Consider the following 24,661-nt stretch of genomic DNA (forward strand, 5'->3'; position numbering starts at 1 on the left):
GGAATTCATCTTAAATATAAAATTCATTGCCAAGAATAAGGAACAATCACTTCTGCTTATGTGTTTCACTGACTGTAAAGCTGACATCACTCCTTTGAAAAGCCCTTCCGCCCCCCTCCAGTTAGTGAGGCTGAGCTTGGAAAAGTGGCTTGGTTGCCCAATGGAATCATCAAGGTGGGGAGCTGACTCTAGGAAGGGATCCAAGAAATGAGACCATCCACAGTGGGGTTTTCATTCCTTCTCCCCCCATTTTCTTTTTTCTTTTTTAGATTACTCATTCAACTTTTAAAGGCCCATAAAATGTCCCAAAATAGTCTCTCTCTTTCCTCCCTTACTTGCTTTATTTTAAAAGTGCACATTTTCTCATTCATTGTAGAAGCATTTTGACTCAGCTGATAGAGGGCTTGGGCAGAGAATCAGGAGGATGGATTCAAATCCCATCTCAATTCTGAGATGGCCTAACTCTGTAGCCGGGAGTAAGTAGGGAGGCATCAGGACCTAGTGATTAGTACTGGGCTGGGGGTCGGGAAGGCCTGAGTTCAAATTCCACGGCAGATACTTTTTAGCTGGGTGGCCCCAAGGCTGTCTCTGGATCAATTTCTTCACTTATAAAATGAGGATAATAAAGGCTCCTCCTCTGAGGGTTATTGTGAACATCGAGTGAGATAATACAGAAAGTGCTTTCAGTCAGAATGCTTTTTTAACTTTATTATTCTTGGATTTGGGGTCTGAGTTTTCTTTTGCAACATGGCTAATATGGAAATGTTTTGTATGACTACACATGCATAACATATATCAAATTGTTTGCCTTCTCAAGGGAGGAAGGAAACTCAAAATTTATACAAATGTTAAGAAATGTTGTTAAAATGTTACTGAGAAAAAAAAATCTTAAACTAGATAAAGTGTTTGCAAAACATAAAGCATTATATAAATGCTAGCAATTATGACAGATGGCTGCTGGTGTCCCGGTGCCCTAGCAGACCTGCTTGGATCACCTTCATCTGGCACATAGTAGGCACTTAACTGGTGTCCATAAAATATTTTGTGTCAGTAAACATCGACACGACTGAAAACAGTCATTAAACTGGAGTATAGTATAGCACTGAGGTGACTGTAGGGCACCCAAAGCGTGAGCTTCATGTCAGTTGACCTTTTGTCTCTTTGCTTCCCTTCTGGCCAGACTTTTTACCCGGCCTGGACACGCTGACCGTCATGGGCATTGCCTTTGCAGCTTTCGTGATAGGAGCACTCTTGATGGGCGCCTTGTGGTACATCTACTCTCATACAGGTGAGTGTGGCCACCGGGCTTCTGCGGGGAAAGAAAGGGGCCGAATCTTGAACATTGGTCCACCTCCAATAGGCGGGCCTGGATAATCCTTGCAATGAGTTTTTGGTTTTGTTGTTTGGCTCTTTCAATCATTTAGGGTTTTCTTGGCAGAGACACTGGAGGGGTTGGCCATTTCCTTCTCTAGTTCACTTTACAGATAGGGAAACTGAGGCAGACAGGTTAAATGACTTGCTCAGGGTCACAGTGCCTGAGACTAGATTTGACTCAGGAAAACAAATCTAGCACCCAGCCGCTCTACTTTCCATTCTTAGTCGATACATAGTCTCCTTTGTTCACAATTACCTTCCAAAGACAATCATGTGTTGAATTCCGTAAGGGCCAGAAAGGTCCTAGGACTTTGAACACTACGGAGCTCAGACAAGAAGCATTCCTGCTCCTTGCAGGTGATTTAACATTTCCCCACTGGGCCAGGTTTGTCCCCGATTTCCCATTCTAAGCATTCTAAGAATTCTCCTTCTACCCCAGGCAGAATTCTCCAGGATTACCGAAGAACCAGAATTAAGTCTTGTCTTATGTCAGGGAAAGTTCAGCAGGTTCAAAGTCTACCGTGCAATTGAACTTTGGAAAGCATTTAATAAAGAGGCTGAGACTTTAGATTATTGAATTCATCCCCTTGCCCAGCATCCAGACCAAGAGGCAGCTTGCCATCCAGCATTTACGTAGCACGTTAAAGTTTGCAAGCTCCTGGCAGTAAGCAGATGGGGATGCCTCATTGAAATCTAGAGGCAGGGACTATCACCTTCTTCCACTTCCTTGGCAGTTTTTCTCCATCTAGAATATGATGTTGCTATAGGCAGCCCCTGAGGTGACTACTGATGTTAAAAGTGGGTAGTTCTGGGAAACTCAGCAAGGTTCAGAGAGAGACACCGGGAGGAAGAGTGAGGAGCACAGGTTCCCTGTGGCAGCACCCAGGAGCATCTAGACTGAAAATCAACATTTGTCTTCCCGGTTGATCACCTTTGCCTGTGGAGAAAAATGAATAGCTGGCAGGTAGTTATAAAACCAGCTTGAGGGTCTGCAAAACGTTTACAAATAGTATCTGCTATTCACCTCACAATTCTAGAGGGTAGATGCTTTAATTACATAAATTATATAAAATTATAATTTCACAAATAAGGAAACAGACATAGAGGGTTAAGTGAATTACTCAGGGTCACGTAGATAGTGTCTGATGCTGGATTTGAACTCATGGAGAAGCAGCCCAGTATTTTCTATGCACTGTGGAGCCATTTAGCTCCCATTATAAATATCTGCATCTTACAAATGAAAACTGAGGCTGGTTCTACTGAATCACCTAAGTGCCTTCTGGGTCTTTCCTAGGAAACTAATTTCTTTATCCTGTCATGACCTTCAGATACTCTCAGGACTCAAGTTTCCCTTGACTTTTGTCTAACCTGGGTTGAACACCTTTAGCTTCTTCCACTGATAATAGTGCCATCAAAGACTATGGTGGAGACTCAAGACCATTTGCCATTTTGGATTTCTTTCTCTGCACACTGCAGCTCTTCTGCACCATTTCTAAGTTGCTCCCAAAACTGAACTCGCTCCTATGGATAGTGTCTAGCCAGGGAAGGTACATTGTGACTCTTGCCTCCTTATTGCTGGAAGCCACAGTTCTCCTAAAGTAGCCCATTTTATCCCCCCCACCCCCGCCCTATACATTTGTCCTGAGTCCTATGGACTTCTGAGCTCCTTTCTAAGCCCTCCACAAAGGGTCCCTATTTCTTATGAATTCTCAGGACCAATTACTTGCAAAATTGTCCTCCCCTCTTCCCAAAATAAGGATGGATAATCCTGTTTTAGTAAATAGCAGGGACCTATTTTAAACCAGATAACACCCCCCCCCCCGAAAAACATTGGCTAAAATATCACTATCCACATTATACTAACTCATTGGGGGAGGGAAGGCAGAAAAATCATCCTTAGATGGGACAGCATACCAGCAACCTTCATCATATATCAAAATGATCCCATTTAGAGTATAGCTGCTCTCCACTGGTTTCTTTCCATTTCATAAACAGCTCAGGGCAACCAAACCAAACCAAACCATATATTTAAATTTTAAGTGTATTGTAACCAAGGCAAGAGTCTGCATAATTTCAAATTTCCACTTTGTCATAAAACAGCTCTTTGACTATGGATTACATTCTCTATTCACTGTATTTTGACCACACAGCCCTCAGTGTGAGCTCTAACACTCTCATTTTAGCCTACATAATTTATTCTTCATCATGGAGTAGGATTGGATAGAGCTGGGGAGAGTAGTTTGGGGAAAGGGGACCAGGTAGGGAAAAGAATAAGAAAAGTCTAGAATGAATAGTTTTGAGTCACATTGATTGCCTTTGCTTAGTAGATGCAAATTTCATTGAATTAATGGGCTAGCTGGAACAATGAATGGATAAATAGAGTCCTGGGTTTGGAGTCAGGAAGACCTAACCTGGGCAAATCACTTTAACTTCTTTGCCTCAGTTTCCTCTTCTGTAAAATAGGAATAATAGCCTCTACCTTCCAGTGTTGTTATGAGAATCAGTTGAGATAACATATAAGAAAGCAGTTTGAAGGTGTAAACTGCTCCATCAGTACTGTTATTATTATTATTACTGTTATTTTCCTTTCTTTTAAAAACTTTTTAAATGTAATTTTCCTATTCTAGTGATTTTTAAATCTTTTTTTAGAAATGTTATTAATGACTTTCTTTTTAATAGTCTAGTCATTTTCATATGTAACACCTCCATTTTATTGTGATATAGGTTCCTTTAGAGTCAGAACAGTTTCTTTTTGTTAGTTTTATAGTGCTGGGCACATAGTAAGTAACTCATTGATATAGAATTCATTAATTCTCCTTTCTCTTTGAGTGGGCTGTGAACCAGTCACAAGCCTATATACTGAATATCAGAAGTTAGACAACAGAACAGAACAGAAAACTTGAGAATGGTCCCTGCAGACTCCTGAAGGAGGGAATACAGCTTTTAGTGTTGGAGGAACATGACTGGATGGACAGAAAGCTGATATGATAAAGCCCACAGGGAAGAAAAAAAAATCTTCTTTTAAAGTTAAATATAGCACTAAAGTACATCCTACCCTCCCACTGCTGGGGGCTCGGGAGGGAAGTAAGGTAGTACTTCATCGTTTCCTGAGGAAAAAGATAAGGTGGAAGGCCAGGAAGGTGGAAGGAGAAAATTCACTTTGTTTCGTAAGATAGTAAACACTGGCTTACTCTTCCAGGCATTTGGGAAAGGAGTTGACTTCCTTCCTCTGATGTTCACACACGTGATCTTCCCACTGGTTCTGTTGGGGCAACCTTGGTCTTATCACTGAGGTCTGTGCTTAGTCTGGAGAGACCCATTATCTCACAGTTTTCTTCCCATTTGTACTGGACCTAGAATATTTGTAGAAACTCTCAGATCTCTAAGAGAATTTGAAGTCTCAAAAAAATTGGAGCTGGTGAAGGACTCTCACCTTGCTCTAGGGAGCCAGGAGCAGGGAGTGCTGCTCTCCACAGACCCCCTTGTTGAATTTATCACTGGGTCTTTGTGGGTGCTCAGGCTGTGGGGATGGGACCACGGCTTCCAGATCCCCCTCCCTTCTGCATCCCCCTCTGCCTTTTACTGATCCCAGAAACAGGAAATCAAGGCATTCTTTGGCTTTAGAGCAGGTGCCTGCATATTTGAGCCCTTTTGCTGCCTCCGGGGAGACTCTTTAGCTGACCCAATTAAAGGACCCAGATAGCCAGTTAAGGCAGGGATTCATAACCTTTTTTTAAAATCATGAATCCCTTTGGCAGTCCAGTGGAGTCCCATGGACCTTTTTTCAGAACAAAGTTTTTAAGTAAATAAAATAAGATTTATAGTATTATGAAGGAAACTGAGTTATATTGAAATAGATTTATTCAAATGTTTTTTAAATGCCACCGAATTCAGATTAATGATCTCTTTTTAAAATATGTAAATGTTTTTTTCATGATTGTACATGTATAACCTGTCTCAGGGAGGGGAAGAGAGAGAACTTGCAGCTCAAAACTTAAAAAAAAAAAAACACCTAAAAATTATTTTAATATATAAATTACATGTTCTATCTGATTTAAACATGTAAACATTTTTAATAAAGGAAAGAAAAAAAGAATTTCTTAGTAAAAAAAAAGAAATACACACACACACACACACACACACTCACAAACACTCAAAGTGTGAATATAAATGAGAAAGGCTCCAAAGAACAGCCAATTTTGAATCAAAGCCTACCTTTCTAATTCTGTAAAATCACCATTTCCCCCATAATTTTTAAGGATAATGAAATGCATACTTGTCACTGCAGTTTTCAAAGCCTTTTGTAGATATTAACAATCCTCTAAGGTAGATAGTGCAAAGATTATCTGCAGATATTAATAATTCCGTAAAGTGGATAGTGCAACTATTACTTGCAGATATTAATGATCCTGGAAGGTGGGTAGTGCAAGTATTACTTGCAGTTGTTAGAAATTTTGTGAGGTAAATAATGCAAATATTACAGTTAGAAGTCATGTGCGGTAGATACTGCAAGTTTTACTTGCAGTTGTTAGCAACTGTGAAAGGTAGATAGTTCAAGTATTAATTGCAATATTAGCAATCCTGTGAGATAAATAGTGCAAGTATTATTTGCAGTTGTTAGAAATCCTGTGAGGTAGATAGTGCAAGTATTACTTACAGATATTAGCAATCCTGTAAAATAGATGGTACAAATATTATTACCCTTATTCATTCATTCATTCATTCATTTATTTTTGCCAGGGAAGAAACTGAGGGTCAGAAATATTAATTAGCAGAATTTAAACCTGGGACTTCCAGTCCCCTAGTGAGACTCTCAATCCACTGCCTCCAACAGACTTTACTTTTTACCTAAAAAATGAAGACAGGGCGATATTTTTTGGTCAAGAGAGCTTTTGCCCCACAGCTAGATTATAAGCTTCTTGAGAACGGGGCCTGTGTCTATCTCATGGCCCGGCACACAAAATATGTTGTTTGTTGTTGTCATTCAATCACTACATGACTTCATGATGCCTTTTGGGGTTTTCTTGGCAAAGATACTAGATTGGTTTGCTGTTTCCTTCTCCAGCCCATTTTACAGGTGAGCAAACTGAGGCAGGCAGGATTAAGGGACTTGTCCAGGATCATACAGCTAGTGAGTGCCTGAGGTTAAGTTTGGACTAATGGGAAGATGACTCCTTCTGATCCAAGACTGACATTCTATCCCCTGTGCCATCCAGCAGCAGCATACAATAAACACTTAATAAAAACTTATTGATTGATTGATGCTCTAGGGGAAACGAATGTTGAAAAATTTTCCAACCTAAACTTTCAATTTACTCTTTTTAAGAGCAAGAAATATGAGATAGTCTTAACCAGGAGGGTCCGTGAAGTAGGAGACATTAATTTAGTAAAGAACTACTTTCGGAAGTGAGGGCAGGCTCCTAGAACAAGAAATCAAGATCTCTTTCATCCTCTTCTACCCAGTTACCTCTGGACAGATGGCTATCAATCCCACCCTTAAGTTCCTCTAGGGAAAGATTCCAGAAATTCTCTCTTGTAACCAACCAGGTTCTTTTATGTTTTACCTAAATCACTGCTGCTGCGATTTAAAACCATTTCCTCTTCTTCTGCCCTCAAGGGAGGTAGAGAAGCAGCTGGGCAGTATCCCCTTTGGAATAACCTTCCTATACTGTACTGGTGGAAGTTTTCTTTAGTCCAAAAAATCAGAAGGTTGTTCATCCCTTTAAGAAATCTCCCTCCCCAAGTCTGGGGGCCTCTTCTAGTTGTCCATAACTTCCTTACATCTTTATTTCCCCCCCCCCCCCCTTGGTTTCCTAACCAGAGCTGCTGAGGGCTGGAAGGTGAATGTCTCCTCATGGGATGAGCACTAAGCAAGGTAGGGATTAGGAGGAAGAAGGATTCAGGTGTGGAGGATGGAGCTCAGATTTCTTATTGATTCCAGCTGGGAGAAGATACAAAGATGGAGACTTGAACAGGAGAGGAATTCTAGTTCTAGGATCAGTCCAAATAAATTATGAAGGGGGCTTCTCTTATCTCCCTTCTAGCTCTCTCTTAGTAGATCTAAGCAGGCCTGCTTGCCCCCAAAATACCTCTTCTGCACCATCACTCCCCCCTTTTTCTTCTCTTTACTTCTCCCAACCCTAAATCAAAATCTGTATTCTTCTTTCAAGTTCTGCAATTAAACAACTCTTAGGACTTTGGGAAAATCACATCTCTTTGGGCCTCAGAGTCTCCATCTGCAAAATGACTAAGTGATCCCTAAGGTACCTTCTGTTACCTAATTCCATGATCAGTCAACAAACAAATCGAGGTAACAAGTACATATTGTGCCTACAGTATATCAGGCAAAAATGGGCCCTTTCCTCAGAAAGCTCATGTTTTTAATGGGGCGTGCAGGGACAGTGTGAAAACAGCTCTTTACAGTGAGAAGGGAAGCACTGAATAAGTGCCTCATGTATACGAGGCACTGAGGCGCCAAAAAGGCCTCTGTCCTTAGGCAGCTTACATTCTTTTGGGGAGAAACAACATATACATAAATAAACAAACAGACTGTTTATAAAATAAGTACTAAGTAATGGGGGAGGGATGTAGAGGGATGGGGAGATAGGAAAGTAGCACCTGAGATCTGAAGGGAGCACATCTTAGACACAAGGGACAGTTTTTGGATCTTACTGTAAATGCTGGGAGAAAAGCATCTTGATTTTTTCTTTTTCTTTCTGGAGGCAATCAGAATTAGCTAATTTACCTAGGATCACGCAGTTAGTGAGTGAATGAGGCTGGATTTGAACTCAGCTTCTTCATTCCAAGTCCGTTGCCGCTTCTGCTCACTCCTGGGGTCAGCCCTGGCGTTGTCCTTTGGACGCTTCCCCTGAAATGGCAGGCTTTGCAGGGCCATCTGATGTCCCCATGGTCTATGTTGTAAAGGGGTGCACAAAAAGAAGCCTCTGGGAGAGCCAGGAGCCTCTCCTTCAAGCCTGTCTGTTCCATGCTCCACAGGGGAAGAGTTCCACTAGAATTCTAGGTTAGAAGAGGACCCTTTTTTCTTCCATCTAACATCTGATTTTCTTGGAATCTACCTGCAAGAGATCGGATGGGGCCTTTTTCTACCCCATGTCAGCAACCAATTTGGGTGGTAGGGATTCAACCCAGTAATGAATCATATGTAACCAGAAGCAAGCAGAGATCCCTGATTTTCCCTGATTCCTTTCTGGAAATCATTGGATATGTGTTAACGTTAGAGGGAAGGGAACTTTACTCCAAGGACACTCATTTTAGCTTTTTTGAAAAGTAAACTTTACATATTAGAGATAGTCAGAAATTCCATAAGGGTTTTAATGTGAAAACAGCTCAGTGTGTCGGGACATATGAAAGAGAAACTGGTAACATTTCCAAGCAGATACTAAGAGAAAGAAGTTGTTCTTTTCCCCCCCCCCAATTTTTAAGTAGACTATTAGGTGCAACTCAATTACAGAAACTAAAATAGAGCATCTGAGACTGGTAAACACCTGCAACCTCATCCTGTGAGTGAGATTTCCCACCCCCACCCTCCTTTTCTTAAGAGTGGGCAGTGGGAGTAAATATCCTTGTATGGAGCAAAAGTTATTTGCACAAACAGGTCAAGACTTTCCAAAATTCTGGAAGTTGAAAGAACTTTTTAATGGGAACTGATTAAAATAAACTGACATAGCAACAAATTGTACTTGGCAAATAGAGATTGGAAAGCAAATATTCAGACTTCCTGGGCAGGGAGTCGAGCTGGCCCTTTTCCGAAGTGTGAATAAGCAAGCACATGTCCCTTTCACAAGGGGAAAATGTTATTTACTGTCAGTGCTGAAGCTTGGCCATCTTGCTCAGGCTAAACTCGGGCCGAGAAAACAGCTCCAAGGGGGTGGGGCTTGAATGAACTGCTATACCCTTTATCAAAATGAGTCAAAAAAGGATCCAAATGGAGTTTGGGTCTGCTTCTGTAGCTGGAATCACAGTGATGAAGTCTGGTGGAAAAAGAGAGAAACAGAGCTAGAACCCAGACAGTGTTTGTAGTTGGTACTATAAGTCGGTCAGTCAGTCAGTCAAACATTATTGAGCCCTTACTGTATACCAAGTCCTGTGCTAAGTACAGGGAATATAAAACCATTCCTGCTCTTTAGGATTTCATGTTCTAATAGGGATGGGGCTTGGGAACTACTTGCAAACAACTTTATACATACAAGATCAATTGGACATAGTCTCCCGAGAAGGCACCAGCTTTAATGGGACTGGGGAAGGTTTTATGGAAAGGGGGGATTTTAGCTGAGGCTTGAAGGACTTCAGAAGGCAGATAAGCATGGGGGGGTGGGGGGGAACAGCCAATGAAAATGGCCCCACAGCAGGAGCTTAGTGCCTAGAGAAAATGTATAAGTCGAGAAGGATTCTAACATAATAATTCATTAAAAGTTGGACTTGTGGTTTCATACTTATAATGGGTTATTTGGGGGTAGAGGAAGCAGCTAGATGAGTGGATAGAGTACCAGCCCCGAAGTCAGCAGGATTTGAGTTCAAACATGGCCTCAGACATTTAACACTTAATAGCTGTACAACTGGGCAAGTCACTTAACCCCAATTGCCTCGCCAAAAAATAAAAAAAATAAAAAATAAAAAAGTTATTTGGGGAGACCAAGAGGTTAAATGACATGCCCAGTTAGACAGTCAATATTTGTCTGAGGCAGGATTTCAACCCTACTTTGCTGATTTCTAAAGCTGGCTTCTGTCCACTGTGTGACAGTGCCCCTTGACATAATATAAAAGCAGTAGACCTTGGCCCAAGGCTGGCTCAGATGTGTGAGGAAAACTGATTTGGAAAGGATCCAGCTTCAGATTCCAGTTTGGCCATTTGGCCATCCAGATTTGGGCCAAGTCAGCTCCTATATCTGTAAGAAGTGAAAATAAAAAATCAAATTGTAAATATGGTTTCAAAGGACCTTCAAGAAGATTATATTTGGTTAATTTATTAAGGGCTTACTTTATGGAAGGTGCCCTGTATTAGGTGCTGGGGATAGAGATGGACATCATTCCCTGCCCTCAGGGGCTTTCATCTATTTAGGAAGGAAGGTCATCCAAGCCCTTTCCTCTGGGTCCTGATAAGTCCTGATGATGGAAATCGGATTCTTTCTAGAAATGGAACATTTTCCTCCCAGGACTCTCCTTCATCTCATCTCATTGATTAGTTTCTTTCAAGGAGAACAGCCTCCAATGTCAGGTCTAGCCTAGCACTTTGCCTCAATCCTCTTCCTCAATTACTTTGGTTTTAATTGGAATGGGTTTTGTAAAAGTGCTGCATCAGTGCCCACCAGCAATCCCTTACAAGCCTTAGTAGCAGAGCAGGGGTCACTCTGTGGGTAAAGGGAGTTTCCTCAATGAATTCCTCTATGCTAATGGGAATCGTAAGTGAATCCCCAAACATATTTTTAATTGATTTTTTGCTCTATATGTTATTTCCCTCACTTGTATATGAGCTTCTTGGGAGCAGGAAGTGCTTCTTTTTTCTTCTTTGTATTGCCAGTTCTTGGCACATACTAAGTAATTAATAAATGTTTAAGGGAAGGGAATAAGTATTTAAAAGCACCTACTACGCCAGGCACTGTGTTAAGCCCTTTGCAAATGTTTTCTCATTGGATCTGCACAACAACCCTGAAAGATAAGGGGGAAAAACAGCCCCCATTTTACAGATGAGGAAGACGAGGGTCGTGCCAACATCACATAGTTAATGAGTGTCTGAGAAAATTTGGACACGGGTCTTTTTTATTCTAGACTCGACTCTGACCATTGTGCCCCTTTAGCCACCAGAAATGGAATTATCCAGAAGTCAAGGACTGGTAGAAATCTTCTATCTCTATCTAGCTGCTCTGCCTGTCCCTTGTCCCTACCCAGCTCAGGAGCAGATTTCTTTCTTTTCTTCCTGTTCTTTCTTCCTTCTCTCCCTTTTTTTCTTTTTCTTCCTTTTTTTGTATTTTCTTACTCTTTTCCTTTCTAATTTTCTTTTCTTTTCTTCCTTTCCTCTTTCCCTCCTTCCTTCCCTCCCTCTTTCCCTCTTCCATACTTCCTTCTTTTTCTTCCTCCCTTCCTTTCTCCCTTCCCTCCCTCCCTTTCTCTTTTCTTTCCCTCCTCTTTAATTCCTTCCCTCCCTCCTCTTTCCTTCCTTCCTTTCCTCCCTCCTCTTTCCTTTTCTTCTTTCCTCTCTTCCTCCCTTTCTCCTTCCTTCTTCCCTTCTTTTCTTCTTCCCTTCCTTCCCTCGCTTTCCTTCCTTCCTTTTTTCCTTTCTTTCTTCCCTCTTTCCTTCCTTTTTTCCTTCCTGGTCCCTCTGCTCCCAGGTGCCCCTCATGTTAATGTAGGATGTAATCCTACATCCGAGGATCTAGTCTGGACACCTGATAGACTTGGTCCTCCCCAGCTCAGAGCTCCAAGGCTGCAGCTTCCCCAGGACTTTAGGCTGAAGGTTTCCCAGAAAGGAGAAAGTATACGGCTCTCATGCCCTCTCTTCCTTGAAGGTCCCTGTGCTAGCTCTGCTTGCCACCTGCTCTCAGCTCCCCAGAGAAGAGGCACGCTGGGTAAACAGAGTCAGAGCCAGGCTGGGTTAGTGCTGGAATCGTGGGCGGCTTTTCGGGTGGTGACACCAGAGCTGTAATTAGACCCAGCAGCAGGGAAGCCACAGGGGCCAGGTCTGCAGCTGGCTGCTGGGAGTTTCTGGCAGAAGCCTTGAGGGGCCCTGGAAAGGGGTTGGAAGGAGCTGAAGTCCTGCTATTGAGGATGCTGCAGCTTCCTCCGGGAAGAACCTTGGGCTTGGGGGGGGGGGGGGGGGGGGGGGAAGGGAGGCTTCAGCCTATCTCTGACTCGGAGAATGAGCCTCCTTCTCATTAGTCAACAGATCTGACCCGCCTGGAGCTTTCCAAAGGGGTTAACGTATTTCAGAAGGCCCTGATTTTGCAAAGAAATTGGGAGGTCTATCTCAGAATGCATCCAGCTAGGGGCCCAAAGGCCTGGGGATGCTCGGGCCGATCGGGGCCCAAAGGCCTGGGGATGCTCGGGCCAATCGGGGCCCAAAGGCCTGGGGATGCTCGGGCCAATCGGGGCCCGATCGGGGCTCAAAGGCCTGGGGATGCCAAGGCTGATCGGGGCCCAAAGGCCTGGGGATGCTCGGGCCAATCGGGGCCCGATCGGGGCGCAAAGGCCTGGGGATGCCAGGGCCGATCGGGGCCCAAAGGCCTGGAGATGCTCGGGCCGATCGGGGCCCAAAGGCCTGGGGATGCTCGGGCCGATCGGGGCCCAAAGGCCTGGGGATGCTCGGGCCGATCGGGGCCCAAAGGCCTGGGGATGCTCGGGCCGATCGGGGCCCAAAGGCTGGGATGCTTTCGGCGTCAGGGGCCCAAAGGCCTGGGGATGCTCGGGCCGATCGGGGCCCAAAGGCCTGGGGATGCTCGGGCCAATCGGGGCCCAAAGGCCTGGGGATGCTAGGGCCAATCGGGGCCCGATCGGGGCTCAAAGGCCTGGGGATGCCAAGGCTGATCGGGGCCCAAAGGCCTGGAGATGCTTCCCTCCGCGCTGCCGCCTTGTCTGTCCTACTTCGGACCGACACAAGACAATCTTCGAATCAAGCGCCGGAGGGCGCTGCTTCTCCCCGGCCTCCTCGGCCTCGCTCGTGATGGGAGGGAAGCGAAGCGACCCCTAAGGCGGAGGAGGATGACGTCATGTCTTAGTGTTCTGACGTAAGTCCTTTTTCCTTTTCGGTGACAGGAGAGACGGCGGGAAGACAACAAGTGCCCACCTCCCCCCCTGCCTCGGAGAACAGCAGCGCCGCCCACAGCATCGGCAGCACCCAGAGCACGCCCTGCTCCAGCAGCACCACCTAACCCCGCGGGGCGGGGCGGGGACCGTCTATCACCTGAGCCTCCAATGGGGGGGAAGGGGGGGTTAACTCGGTTCCCGTGGAAAGCCGGAAGGGGTCTTAGCGTTAAAAATCACCGGGCGTATCCGTCCCCATCCCCCCTCCTCCGTCATCATGGGTTTTGGGCCTTTCCCTGGTGGGTCAGGATACGCGTAAAAAACCAAAACTCCTTGTCCGGCCGCCGCGCGGCGACTTGGTTGGAGGCTCCTTCGTGTGAAACACACCTTATAACCTTGCTTGTCTGAAAAAACATCCTCCCTTCCTTGGGATTTCCAGCTCGTACCCGGTGCAAGGAGTTGGTGAAGGGATAGAAATACGGGAAGGTAGGTGACGTCGCCCAAAGGAGAACCGAGACGTTGCTAGCCGGCATTGAGGTAGCGGGCGGCTGGTCCTTGGGCCGCCCCCACACCTCTGTGGGGTTCTCGCAGCGCTCTTACCCGGCCCGAAGCCTCGTGGGTGGGCGTGGCTCCCGCCGCAGTCCCCGCCTCCCCACCCACAAGGCAGCGGGCCTTCACCTCATGCCAAAGGGCCCCGAGAGCATCTCCGGCCCCGCTCGGTGGCCCAGGCCCGCAGCCGCTGACGGCGCGTCCTCTGCCTGTGGGCTCCAGTTAGGCCGGGCCGGAGGTGGCCCGGAATTGTCAGAGGTAGCGCCCGCCCCGATAGCAGATATAATGCGGAGAGAGGCCCGGATGGGGCCGCTAACCTACCGTGAGGGGCTGTCCAGCTCGGGAAGGAATGCGGCTTCCCAGCCGGACCTTACCCGGCGTATGTTTGGGGTGACAGGCTCTACCCTGGCAAAACAGGTCAAAACTGTAGGCCCGATTTACATATTAAAATATAAAGTAAAAAAAACCAAGCCAGGACAAAACCAGAAAGGTCAAAACTGTAGGCCCGATTTACATATTAAAATATAAAGTAAAAAAAAACAAGCAAGGACAAAACCAGAAAGGTCAAAACTGTAGGCCCGATTTACATATTAAAATATAAAGTAAAAAAAAAACAAGCAAGGACAAAACCAGAAAGGTCAAAACTGTAGGCCCGATTTACATATTAAAATATAAAGTAAAAAAAAACAAGCAAGAACAAAACCAGAAAGGTCAAAACTGTAGGCCTGATTTACATATTAAAATATAAAGTAAAAAAAAAAAAAAAACAAGAACAAAACCAGAAACTTTTTAAAGATGAAAATTATGGTTGTTTCTGTTAAACTACTGGTTTGTTGCCTGAATGATATAATTGACTCTGACAAAAGTTGTGTCAAACATGGAAGAGTTTTTATCTGGCACCTTTGCTCTCAATACATCCCAAACTTAGAACAGCTTAGAGGTCACTTTTCATGGAATGGAACTATATAATGCAAATGAAATATCCTAAGCTGATACCTCTGTGTTTAATGGATGGAAAAAATCCTCCAGAGGAAATTTCTCATGCTAAATAATTCACTGATGGTGATAGCTTCACCAGCAGTTCTTTATTCAGTCACTTTGTAGAATTCCCTAAGCAGGACCAACCACATCCCACCCTCTCAGACTCACCAGCCAATCTCATTTACTTGAAGACAATGTGCCTTGTTCCTGATTCTCCACCAGAAGGGTTCCAACGTCAAATTCTAAGTAGCCACCAAAGCTCATATGGCAGCCATTTGGTCAAAGTTAAATGAGGTTCGGTAGTCTGGAAAAGTTAATTCAGTCTATTCAGGGGCTGTCAGATCAATTTAGCCCAAATCAGTCTTTTTATTGAAATGATTAGTTTGGCTATTTATTGAGATGTGGATCACTGAAAAAAAAAACAAAAAAAAAAACATAGTTTCCAGACTTAGAAAAGTGTGGACTAGCAGGGACATTTTTGCTTCTGGGGCTTCTCCCCCTCCCTTTTGATTATTAAACACAATAGGGATCAGAGTAGGGAATCTAAAAAATATGCTACCTGTGTTTGGGAATAATGCGCTTTTGCCTAACCTTCAGCTGAATGTATTGTTATAGTATAGTCTATGTATAAAAAAAAAAATCTTAAAAGATATCTTCAAGGAAGATGAGTCTTTAAATCACTTATAACTATATTTTACTACATAAAATTTGTGTATAAAGATATATTTAAATGTTTTCGGTAAATTTAAGTTACTCAGTATGAAATGTCTAATTTCAATTACTGTGAATTCTTTTGGTCAACCTTTTTTTTTTCCCTTGCTTCTTTTTTAACCCTTTCTGTCATTAAAAAAAATTAGCTGTTCTCATGGGAACTTTTAGAAAATCCATTTTTTAGATGGACAGGGAAAAAACCTTTTGTAAGATATTTAAATGTATATTTTTGAAAGAAATATGCTGCATTACCAATGATTGTTTATCAAGAATTTACTCTAATTTTAAACTAATTTTACAAATTTATATTTATAGACTGACAAACCAAAAGTTGCTATTCGTTTTTTTTTAAAAAAAGAAAGAAAATTGAAAGATGTTTTTGAAATTTTTAAACTTCTCTTTTAGATCTGTTTGAATATATCCACTTGGCCCCACCCATCTGTCTGTGGGATTATTGGGTTTTAAGAAATCTGAACTAATGGACCATTAGTGTAGCAGGTTATTGGGGTGATGAATGCTATCAAATATTACTTCTGGGATATTTTTACAAAACAAAAGTTTCAGAGACCGTATTTCCCAAGCCCCTTTCCCACCCTGCAGCTGACCACAGCCTTAGTCCAGGAATGTACACGACTCTTAAAGCACTATTTCTAATGGCTTCTTAAGTCACTGTTCTGATACAATCCAAGCACAAGTCCTCATTTGGTAATATTTACTGCAAGTTTCTCATAAAGCTCTTCTGTGTTCTCTATCAGCTGATTGTTTCTACCCACAATGTGTTATACTTTAAAAAAAACAAAACAAAACAAAAAAACTAGGAAAGCTCGCTTGGTTCAAATACTAAGATTCTGAGGTCAGTTGATTAGTCTGTTGGACTCTTGTCTGAGTAATCGATGACAGCACCTTCACCAATATGGTGCTGGGCAGGTGTTACTCTCCATTCTGCAAGAAGTCTCCTTGGGAAGCATTTACTGTGGGGAGGTGGTTGTCTGCTTGTCTCTTACCATGATTGTACTCTCTGTGCCCTGATTGTTTTCTGTGATGTGTCTTGTACCAGTCTTTTCTGTAATGAATCTACCTCAGGGTTTGAAAGACTTGTACTGCTGGGTGTGCCAAAAGAGCACTTTTTGTTGGGTGTCGCGTGTGGGTGTGGGTGGATGGGTGTGTGTGGGTGAGGGGCTGTGCTCGCCAGCCCGTGTTTAAATGTTTGTGTGTTTTTGTTGGTTTGTCCTTCATGGGGGTTGTTCATGAAATTAACAGATATTTTGAGAAAATGTTGGTCAGTTTCCACATACAATGCATCTCCATCTCGCTCTCATTTCTCTTTCCCTCTCTCTCCTCCCTTCCCTTCCCTCCCTCTCATCTTTCTTCTCTCCTTCCTTCCTTCCTTCCTTCCTTCCTTCCTTCCTTCCTTCCTTCCTTCCTTCCTTCCTTCCTTCCTTCCTTCCTTCCTTTTTTCTTTCTTTCTCCCCTCCCCTCCTTTTTCTTTTTCTTCCTTCTCTCTTCTCTCCCCCATCCTTTCCTCTTCTCTTTCTCTCTTTCTGTTTCAGTCTCTCTGTCTGTGTGTGTCTATGTCTCTCTCCCTCTCCTTCCTTGCCTTAGTTTCTTTTGAATGAGCCTGAATTCATTTCCGATTTTTATTATCTAGGGGAACAAAAAACAAAACCCCTTCAATCCCTGTGGCCAGTTTGAACACCCCCTGCCATTTTGTAATTTCTTTTCTGTGTTGAGTGTGTTGGCAGACTTGTGAACTTGCTAAGTTGTATAGTTTTGATAATCATGGTGTTATATTCTTTTTATCTCTGTGCATAATAAAGATATATATCAATTATTCAAAAACTCTAGTTTGTACTTATTAAACATTCATTCATTCATTGATGTTTCATTTTTCTGTCAGCTTTTGGGAAACATAATTTACTTGTCAAACATTTGGGTCACTTTAATATTTTTGTTGTTGTATTTTTATATTGTATCACATATATGTATGTTATATCTTTTACATGGCCAGTCCCTTTCCCTATGCTTGCACACATGCATATACATACATGCACACTGCTTATAAAACTTTCAGTGTAATGAATCAGATTCATTCGTTGAGAATTTTTTAAAGCAAATGTCTCAAAAGATCTGTATTTTTAATAATCTGAGGATTGATTTAAAGAAAACCTTCCTTAGCCTGTTGAACATTGTAGCATAAAATTCTATACTCCTCTCTTCCCTTCACCCCAGCAAATGTCAGAATATAAAAACTCAGAACATGAGCTAAGCGAACACCATTTATAGACTGTTGGTTTCTTCTCGTCATTTGTGTATGATATAAGCTTTCTGGAGAGTGAGGAAACACCGCTAAGTGCCAATTACAAGGAAAACACAGACCAGACCTCTCGTCCCCCCCTTTTTCTTCTTTTTAAAAAAAGGGAATGAAGTCTGTACCGAATCACAAATGTCACAGAAGGCCCCATGGCTTGAGTAGTTTTTATAGATGTCTTTTTGGTCCTCATTAATGCAGCCTTGGAGAGAGGACGCTGTCTGATTCCTTTTGTTTCCAAACTTCACTTTTGGAGTTGCTGATCCCACACAGGAGTTCATTTCGCTTACATGGATTTTATTTCACACATGCTCAGATGACATCACCTCCCCTTCCTCCCAAGGTCACAGCTTGAACTGATTTCTAACGGGTTTCTCCATTTACAGCCTTGGGCTTCGACAACCATCTTTAGAGAGGGCACCGCCTGCCAGGCTGGGTATGGACCCTGCCTTAGAGAAGAAGCAGAGGCTCCATTTCCAGCAAATTCGATAGACTTCCTCCTGCCCCTTTCCCTCCCTCTGTCTTTTCTTTCCTTCCTTCCCTTCTATCTTCCCTCCTTTCCTCTCTTCCTCTCTCTCAACTGACATTTATTAAACCCTTACTGTATGCGAGGCTTTGAGGCTTAAGGACAAACTATCAATCATCCTTTACCCTCAGGGTATTAACATTTAATGAGAGAGAGAAAATTAAATGCAGAAACATACAAAATACAGGATGTTTTCAGAGGCATTCATCCTATGAATGCTTTTAACTCAACCCATCCATCTCCCCTCTTAAAAGATCTTAGATTTGACTCTTAGAAACTATAAATTTGACTCCTAGAAACCATCTAATCCAACACTTCATTTTATAGGGAAGTTACAGAGTTGCCCACGATCAAACATTAGAGACGGTGAGCATTTATTAAGTACCTACTGTATGCCAGACATTCTGCTAAGCAGTTGGGAATATCAAGAAAGACAAAACACAGTCCCTGACCTCAAGGAACTTGAATTCTAATGGGGAGATGAGATGTATATAATTGTTTGCATGAGATATGAAGGCAGGATTTGAATCCGGCACTCTGCCCACACTTATAGTCCCAACTTTCCTAGTTAGCTTTCACATCCGTCCAGCCCCCTAGGAGCCTTGTCCCTGAGGATGATGGCATCTCCGCCCGGCCCCCCACAGAAAGAAACAGGAGGAAGGTATTTGTTCTGGTCTTCAAAAAAAACCCCAACTTCGCTTCAGTAAATATCCCAATTAGAAATTTGGGTGGAGCTGCTTTTTCTGGTCTGTTCCTTATTCTAGTTTATAAACTGTCTATGACACAGTTCCTTTAAGGAACAGGCTGTACTCTCAATGAGTGTTGAAATGATGCTGAATTTTAAGTGGAAAAAAAAAATCCCACATAAATTCTCTTTTGGTGGAGTGGGAGAGTCAAGGGAGAAAGGCACCTGGATGGTGACTGTTAAAAAAAAAGGAATAATAAAAACCATTTGTTGCGTGGGGATCAGAGCTTCCTATGCCTGTTTTATCAGAAATAAAAGCATCCACAGCACCAGCTCCTTGAGGCCAAAAACAGAGTCTTCAGAGAAAAATCCTCCTTTAATTTTTTTTTTTTTTAACTTTTAATTTATGGAATAAACAAGCGTTTCCATAATGTGGCAGAATAAAAAAAGATGACTGTGCATAAAACTGCAAATCCGTTATGTACAATTTGCTGTTCCCTCTAAATAATCAACAAAGGTATAATGCACGTTTTTTTTTTTTCCCCTTGATCAATCAGTGGAGTAAGACCTTTTTCCCTAAGCGGAAAGAGGAATGAAAAATAATTTAAAAGGGACTAAGCTCGAGAAAGTTCTGTTTCTGAGAGCTGGGGTTTCCGAGGCAGGGCCCTGAGAAAAGGTAACTTAATTAGTATTGCCAGTGGGGGGGAGGGGGGCATTTTGACTGGATGTATCCCCCCCCCCTTTTTTTTTTAAGCTTGTCAGCAAATGCCAGAAAGGGCTGAGGAAGCCACTAAGGCAGGTCAGGGGTGCAGGGGAAAGGGGGCGCTTCTCCCACATCCCGGAGACGGTTCAAATGCCGCCTCTGTAACTTCACTGCCTCAGTTTCCTCACCCGGAAATGGGGGGGATTGGACTAGATGAGTGGGGGTGCTTTCTCCTGCCTAGATTCTCAGGGTCCTAATCTGCAGTAATGAAGACACTGGACTAAATCAGGGGGTTTTAAGCTTTTCCGCGGGGGTAGAACCTTTCAGTTTAGAGAAAAGCTTGGGCAGAACCCGGCTGAATGAGTCTGCTCCACTCCGAGGGACCCCGTTTTCTCGGCAAACCTCGTGGCGCGGCCGGCCATTGCTCATCTTACAGACGAGGAAACTGAGGCCACGAGCTTCCGCGCTCCCCCGGTGACCCGGAAGCTTTTCGGTTAGGAATGTATAACCCCCCCCCCTCCCCCAAGTTTTCTGTCCTGCCCTTGAACAACCGCGGAAGGTTCGAGAAGGCCAGCGCGGCCTCGGGCTGCTCCCAGCTCTCCGCTGCTCGGAAGGGCTGCCCGAGGGCCCGGGGAGCGATGGACGGCCCGAGGCTCCGGCTCCGTCCGGAGAGGCGGCCGAGAGCCTGCAGGCCCGGAGGCCGCGCTCCCGGAGGCCGCGCTCCCGGAGGCCGCGCTCCCGGAGGCCGCGCTCCCGGAGGCCGCGCTCCCGGAGGCCGCGCTCCCGGAGGCCGCGCTCCCGGAGGCCGCGCTCCCGGCCGGTTCGGGCCTGGGGGAGAGCGCGCCGCTGGCCGCTGGCTTTCCCCGGACTGCCCCGAGAGCTCCCCAGAACAGTCGGAGACGTTTTTGATTAGAGTTGGGTTTTTTTTGTTTTGTTTTGTTTTTTGGCAACTTGAAGTTTTAGTGGGGTTACACGTTAAAGGAAGTGCCCTAACCCCATCTCCACTTCATCAGTCCACTGCTTTTCACTTTCTTTGTATCTCCAACTCTTGGCCCAGTACCTGACATATAATAGGGGCTTAATAAATGCCTCTTAATTTCTTAAATTGGCTTTATTTTATAATAGTCAAGATACAATCAAGGATCAATGAACCATTATTTATTATCTGCCAGGAATCTGGAGTATAAAAACAAGAGCGCAGTCGTCCCTGCCTTCAAGGAGCTTACATTCTGCACCTAAATAAACAGGTACAAAACACCCACAAATTGGAGTAGTTCATTTACGTGGGGCTTTAAGATTCTGCAAAGTGGTTTGCACATATGTCGTTCATATTCAGTAAAGAAGTTGCTATTATTATCCCCATTTTTCAGATTAGGAAATTGAGGTTAAATTATTCCTCCCCATCCCGAGTCATCAAACTATTAAGTATCACATCTTCCCGGCTCTAAAACATGCTCTCTACTAAGCTATGCCGCCTCTCCAGATAACTGGTCATCTTGGAGGGGAGGGGGAGGTACTGATAGCAGTGGGGGTCGGGGATGGGATGTAGCAAAGATCTCAGGTAGAAAGTAGTGCTTGAGCTGAATCTTAAAGAAAACCAGGGGTTTCGAGAGGCAGAAATGAGGAAGGAGTGAGCTCCCAACCAGCCAATAGGGTGGAACCATAGGATGTCTATTATGGAGGGGAGTCGTGTGTAATAAGAAAGGAAAAGTCCAAGCACCCCTGATTGTGGCAAATCTTTAAATCCTAAAAGGGAGAGGAAACTGACTGAACTGGAGCCAGGCTGTAGGTCTCTGCAGGTAAGTAACTGGGATGGACCCAGGCTGTAGGTCTATGCAGGTAAGTAACTGAGCTGGAGCCAGGCTGTAGGTCTCTGCAGGTAAGTCACTGGGCTGGAGCCAGGTTGTAGGTCTCTGCAGGTAAGTAACTGAGCTGGAGCCAGGCTGTAGGTCTATGCAGGTAAGTCACTGGGCTGGAGCCAGGTTGTAGGTCTCTGCAGGTAAGTCACTGGGTTGGCCCAGGCTGTAGGTCTATGCAGGTAAGTAACTGGGCTGGAGCCAGGCTGTAGGTCTATGCAGGTAAGTAACTGAGCTGGAGCCAGGCTGTAGGTCTCTGCAGGTAAGTAACTGGGCTGGAGCCAGGTTGTAGGTCTCTGCAGGTAAGTAACTGAGCTGGAGCCAGGCTGTAGGTCTATGCAGGTAAGTAACTGAGCTGGAGCCAGGCTGTAGGTCTATGCAGGTAAGTAACTGAGCTGGAGCCAGGCTGTAGGTCTCTGCAGGTAAGTAACTGGGCTGGAGCCAGGCTGTAGGTCTATGCAGGTAAGTAACTGAGCTGGAGCCAGGCTGTAGGTCTATGCAGGTAAGTAACTGAGCTGGAGCCAGGCTGTAGGTCTCTGCAGGTAAGTAACTGGGATGGACCCAGGCTGTAGGTCTATGCAGGTAAGTAACTGGGCTGGAGCCAGGCTGTAGGTCTCTGCAGGTAAGTAACTGAGCTGGGAGCCAGGCTGTAGGTCTCTGCAGGTAAGTAACTGGGATGGACCCAGGCTGTAGGTCTATGCAGGTAAGTAACTGGGCTGGAGCCAGGCTGTAGGTCTCTGCAGGTAAGTAACTGAGCTGGAGCCAGGCTGTAGGGCTCTGCAGGTAAGTAACTGGGCTGGAGCCAGGCTGTAGGTCTCTGCAGGTACAAGGAGATTGGATCAGAGAGGGAGAAGTCTTGAGGAATTAATAGGCTATTGCATTAGTCCAGAAAAGAAGTAATAAGGGCCTGAATTGGGTAGAGAGAAATTAATGTGGGAAAGATGTTTGTTGTGGAGGTAGAAATGATCAGAATCTGACCATTAGCTTCTGATGGAATGTGTGAACCTAGAGTGAGGGACTAGGGATAATCCTGAGACTGGGAACCTGGACAAAATACAAAAGGAAGTGGGGAATCAGGGTGGGCTTTGGGAAAAGGAGTTATTTGGGACATGAAACTGTTAGGAGAATATGGAGATCAGGTTAAGTCTTATAGGGTAGTTAATACCTAAGAATGGCCTTAAAGGAAGGGAAAGACCCCAGGAAATGTTCATGGATGGTGAGTGGGCCAGACTATGAAATTTCATGGGGGACCATCAATACATCTCTCTTTTAGATTTCCTGAGATAATATCTTTATCTCATATTAAAATGGGAGCCTGCCAAGCTTGTTCAAAGTTGGGTTTTCTTTTCCCCTTTATGTCCCCAGTACTTACGGAATACCTTGTCCATGCTAAAAGATGTTTTCATTCATGAATTAATCCATTCATTCACTCATTCCAAGCATAGGGTGATGTCATGAAGGGATCCAACTTTCAAAAAGACTTGGCAAAGTCTTCATAAAGACTTCCAAATTAAATACCATGACCTTTTCTGTCAAATCATTAATTAATGTCTTATATAGAGAGAAATCAAAAGAAGGGAGGAGAGAGCAAAGCGAAAAGGGGGGTTGAATTCTTCCCAGATTGGCTGGTTTGATGTACATGAAGAGAATTGTGAAGAAGTAAAATGGGCAAGATGGGCTAGAACCAGGGGGTCAACTGAGGAGTTTAGGATTTGTTCATTAGGGAATGGGGAGTGATTGGAAGTTTTTGCGAAGGGGATTGATGTCATCAAAGCCAGACATTACGAAGATTCCTCTGGGGTGCTATAAAGGGCGGGGAGAAGAGAGAAGATTCATTATTCATTATTCAGAATAGTATTCGTTATTGGGATCTTATCCTTCTTGTGAGGATCTCTGTATTTGGAAATTAATCTCTTCTCTCCCTTATAGCTTCTGAATTGTGCAGAAAAAAAAAAAGTTATTTTAAAATCAGGAGTCTAGCAGAGGACCTTTAGTCCTCCCTGAAGAGAACAGCCCAAAGAGCAATGGAAAAACGTAATAAAATGAGCACAAGCAGGAGGTAGCCACTTAAGAATGAAGGTTTGTACAGAAGAAGGGAGTATACCAAGTAGTGCATGGACTGAGTCAGAAAATTTGAATCTTTTTGAATCTCAGAAATTTCCTAGTTTTGTGTCCCAGGAAAAATCACTTCCACGTCCCCTCCAGCCTCAGCTTTCTTATCTATAAAATGGGGCAGGGACAGCTGGATGGCACAGTGGATAGTGCACCAGCCCTGGAGTCAACCTCAGACACTTAACACGTCCTGTCTGTGTGATCCTGAGTCACTTAACCCCAATCGTCCTGCAAAAATAAATAAATAATAAAATGGGACAATGTCCCCCAAATATCCCAGGGTTATTATGAGGCTCAAATTATATCCTCCATATAATACTTTTTTAAACTTTTAAGTGATAATAATAATTGTAAACATTCTGATAGTGCTTCAATATTTGCAAAACACTTTATAAACATTATTTTATTTGATCCTCACAACAACCCTGAGAGGAAGGTGCTGCTATTCTCCCTATCTTACAATTAAGGAAATTGAGCCGGGCATAGGTTGTGATTAATAAATGTCTGAGATTAGATTTGAACTCATTTTTTCCTGACTCTTGAGCCAGGGCTCTTATACATTAATTTTGTGACCTTCCCGTTTTACAGAGGAGGAGATTGTAGCTTTGAGAAGATGCACAATATGCTCCTAGTCACTCAGTAAGTGTCAGAGGAGAGGATTTGAACTCGGGACTCCTGAGGCTAAACTCAGAACTCTATTCTCTACAATCATATCCTTTGCTGCTCCTTTAAACATGTCTATGGTTTACTTCCCTCCTCAGGGCAGCTAAGTGGGTCAGCGAAGAGAGAGGACTGAGCCAGGAGTGAGGAAGAACTGAGTTCAAATATAGCTTCAAATTCTAGTTGCCATCAAATGCATAAAGGCAGAAATATTAAACGCATCATTCTCAGAGCATGATGCAATAAAAATTATGTGTAATAAAGGACTGTGGAAAGATAGACTAAATTTAATTGGAAACTCAATAATCTAATCCTAAAAATTGAGTGGGTCAAACAACAAATCATGGAAATAATTGATAATTTCATCAAAGGGAATGACAATGAGACAACATACTAAAACTTTTGGGATGTAGCCAAAGCAGTTCTTAGGGAAAATTTTTCT

At 43.7% G+C, this 24,661-nt stretch overlaps 1 protein-coding gene and 1 long non-coding RNA gene across 5 annotated transcripts in view; one reads left to right on the plus strand and one right to left on the minus strand.

The window, feature by feature from the left end:
* TGFBR3 (transforming growth factor beta receptor 3) overlaps positions 1-14,364 on the plus strand; it is a 215,004-nt gene extending 200,640 nt beyond the window's left edge. For 3 of the 4 annotated variants that reach the window (XM_031969337.1, XM_031969335.1, XM_031969336.1), the window contains exons 16-17: positions 1,181-1,288; positions 13,141-14,364. In XM_031969337.1, the coding sequence (XP_031825197.1) occupies positions 1,181-1,288; positions 13,141-13,256 (224 nt within the window). In that variant the 3' untranslated portion in view covers positions 13,257-14,364. The remainder of the gene's footprint in view (positions 1-1,180; positions 1,289-13,140) is intronic. The other variant, XR_004234299.1, reaches the window with a different exon arrangement.
* Positions 9,007-13,766, minus strand: LOC116423777. Its single transcript, XR_004234300.1, has 2 exons — positions 13,516-13,766; positions 9,007-9,365 (listed from the first exon to the last, which is right to left on the minus strand). It is a non-coding gene; the product is annotated as an uncharacterized LOC116423777 (long non-coding RNA).
* Positions 14,365-24,661: the final 10,297 nt, after the last annotated feature.

The sequence above is a fragment of the Sarcophilus harrisii genome, chromosome 4 (genome assembly GCF_902635505.1).
Source record: "Sarcophilus harrisii chromosome 4, mSarHar1.11, whole genome shotgun sequence".
NCBI lineage: Eukaryota > Metazoa > Chordata > Mammalia > Dasyuromorphia > Dasyuridae > Sarcophilus > Sarcophilus harrisii.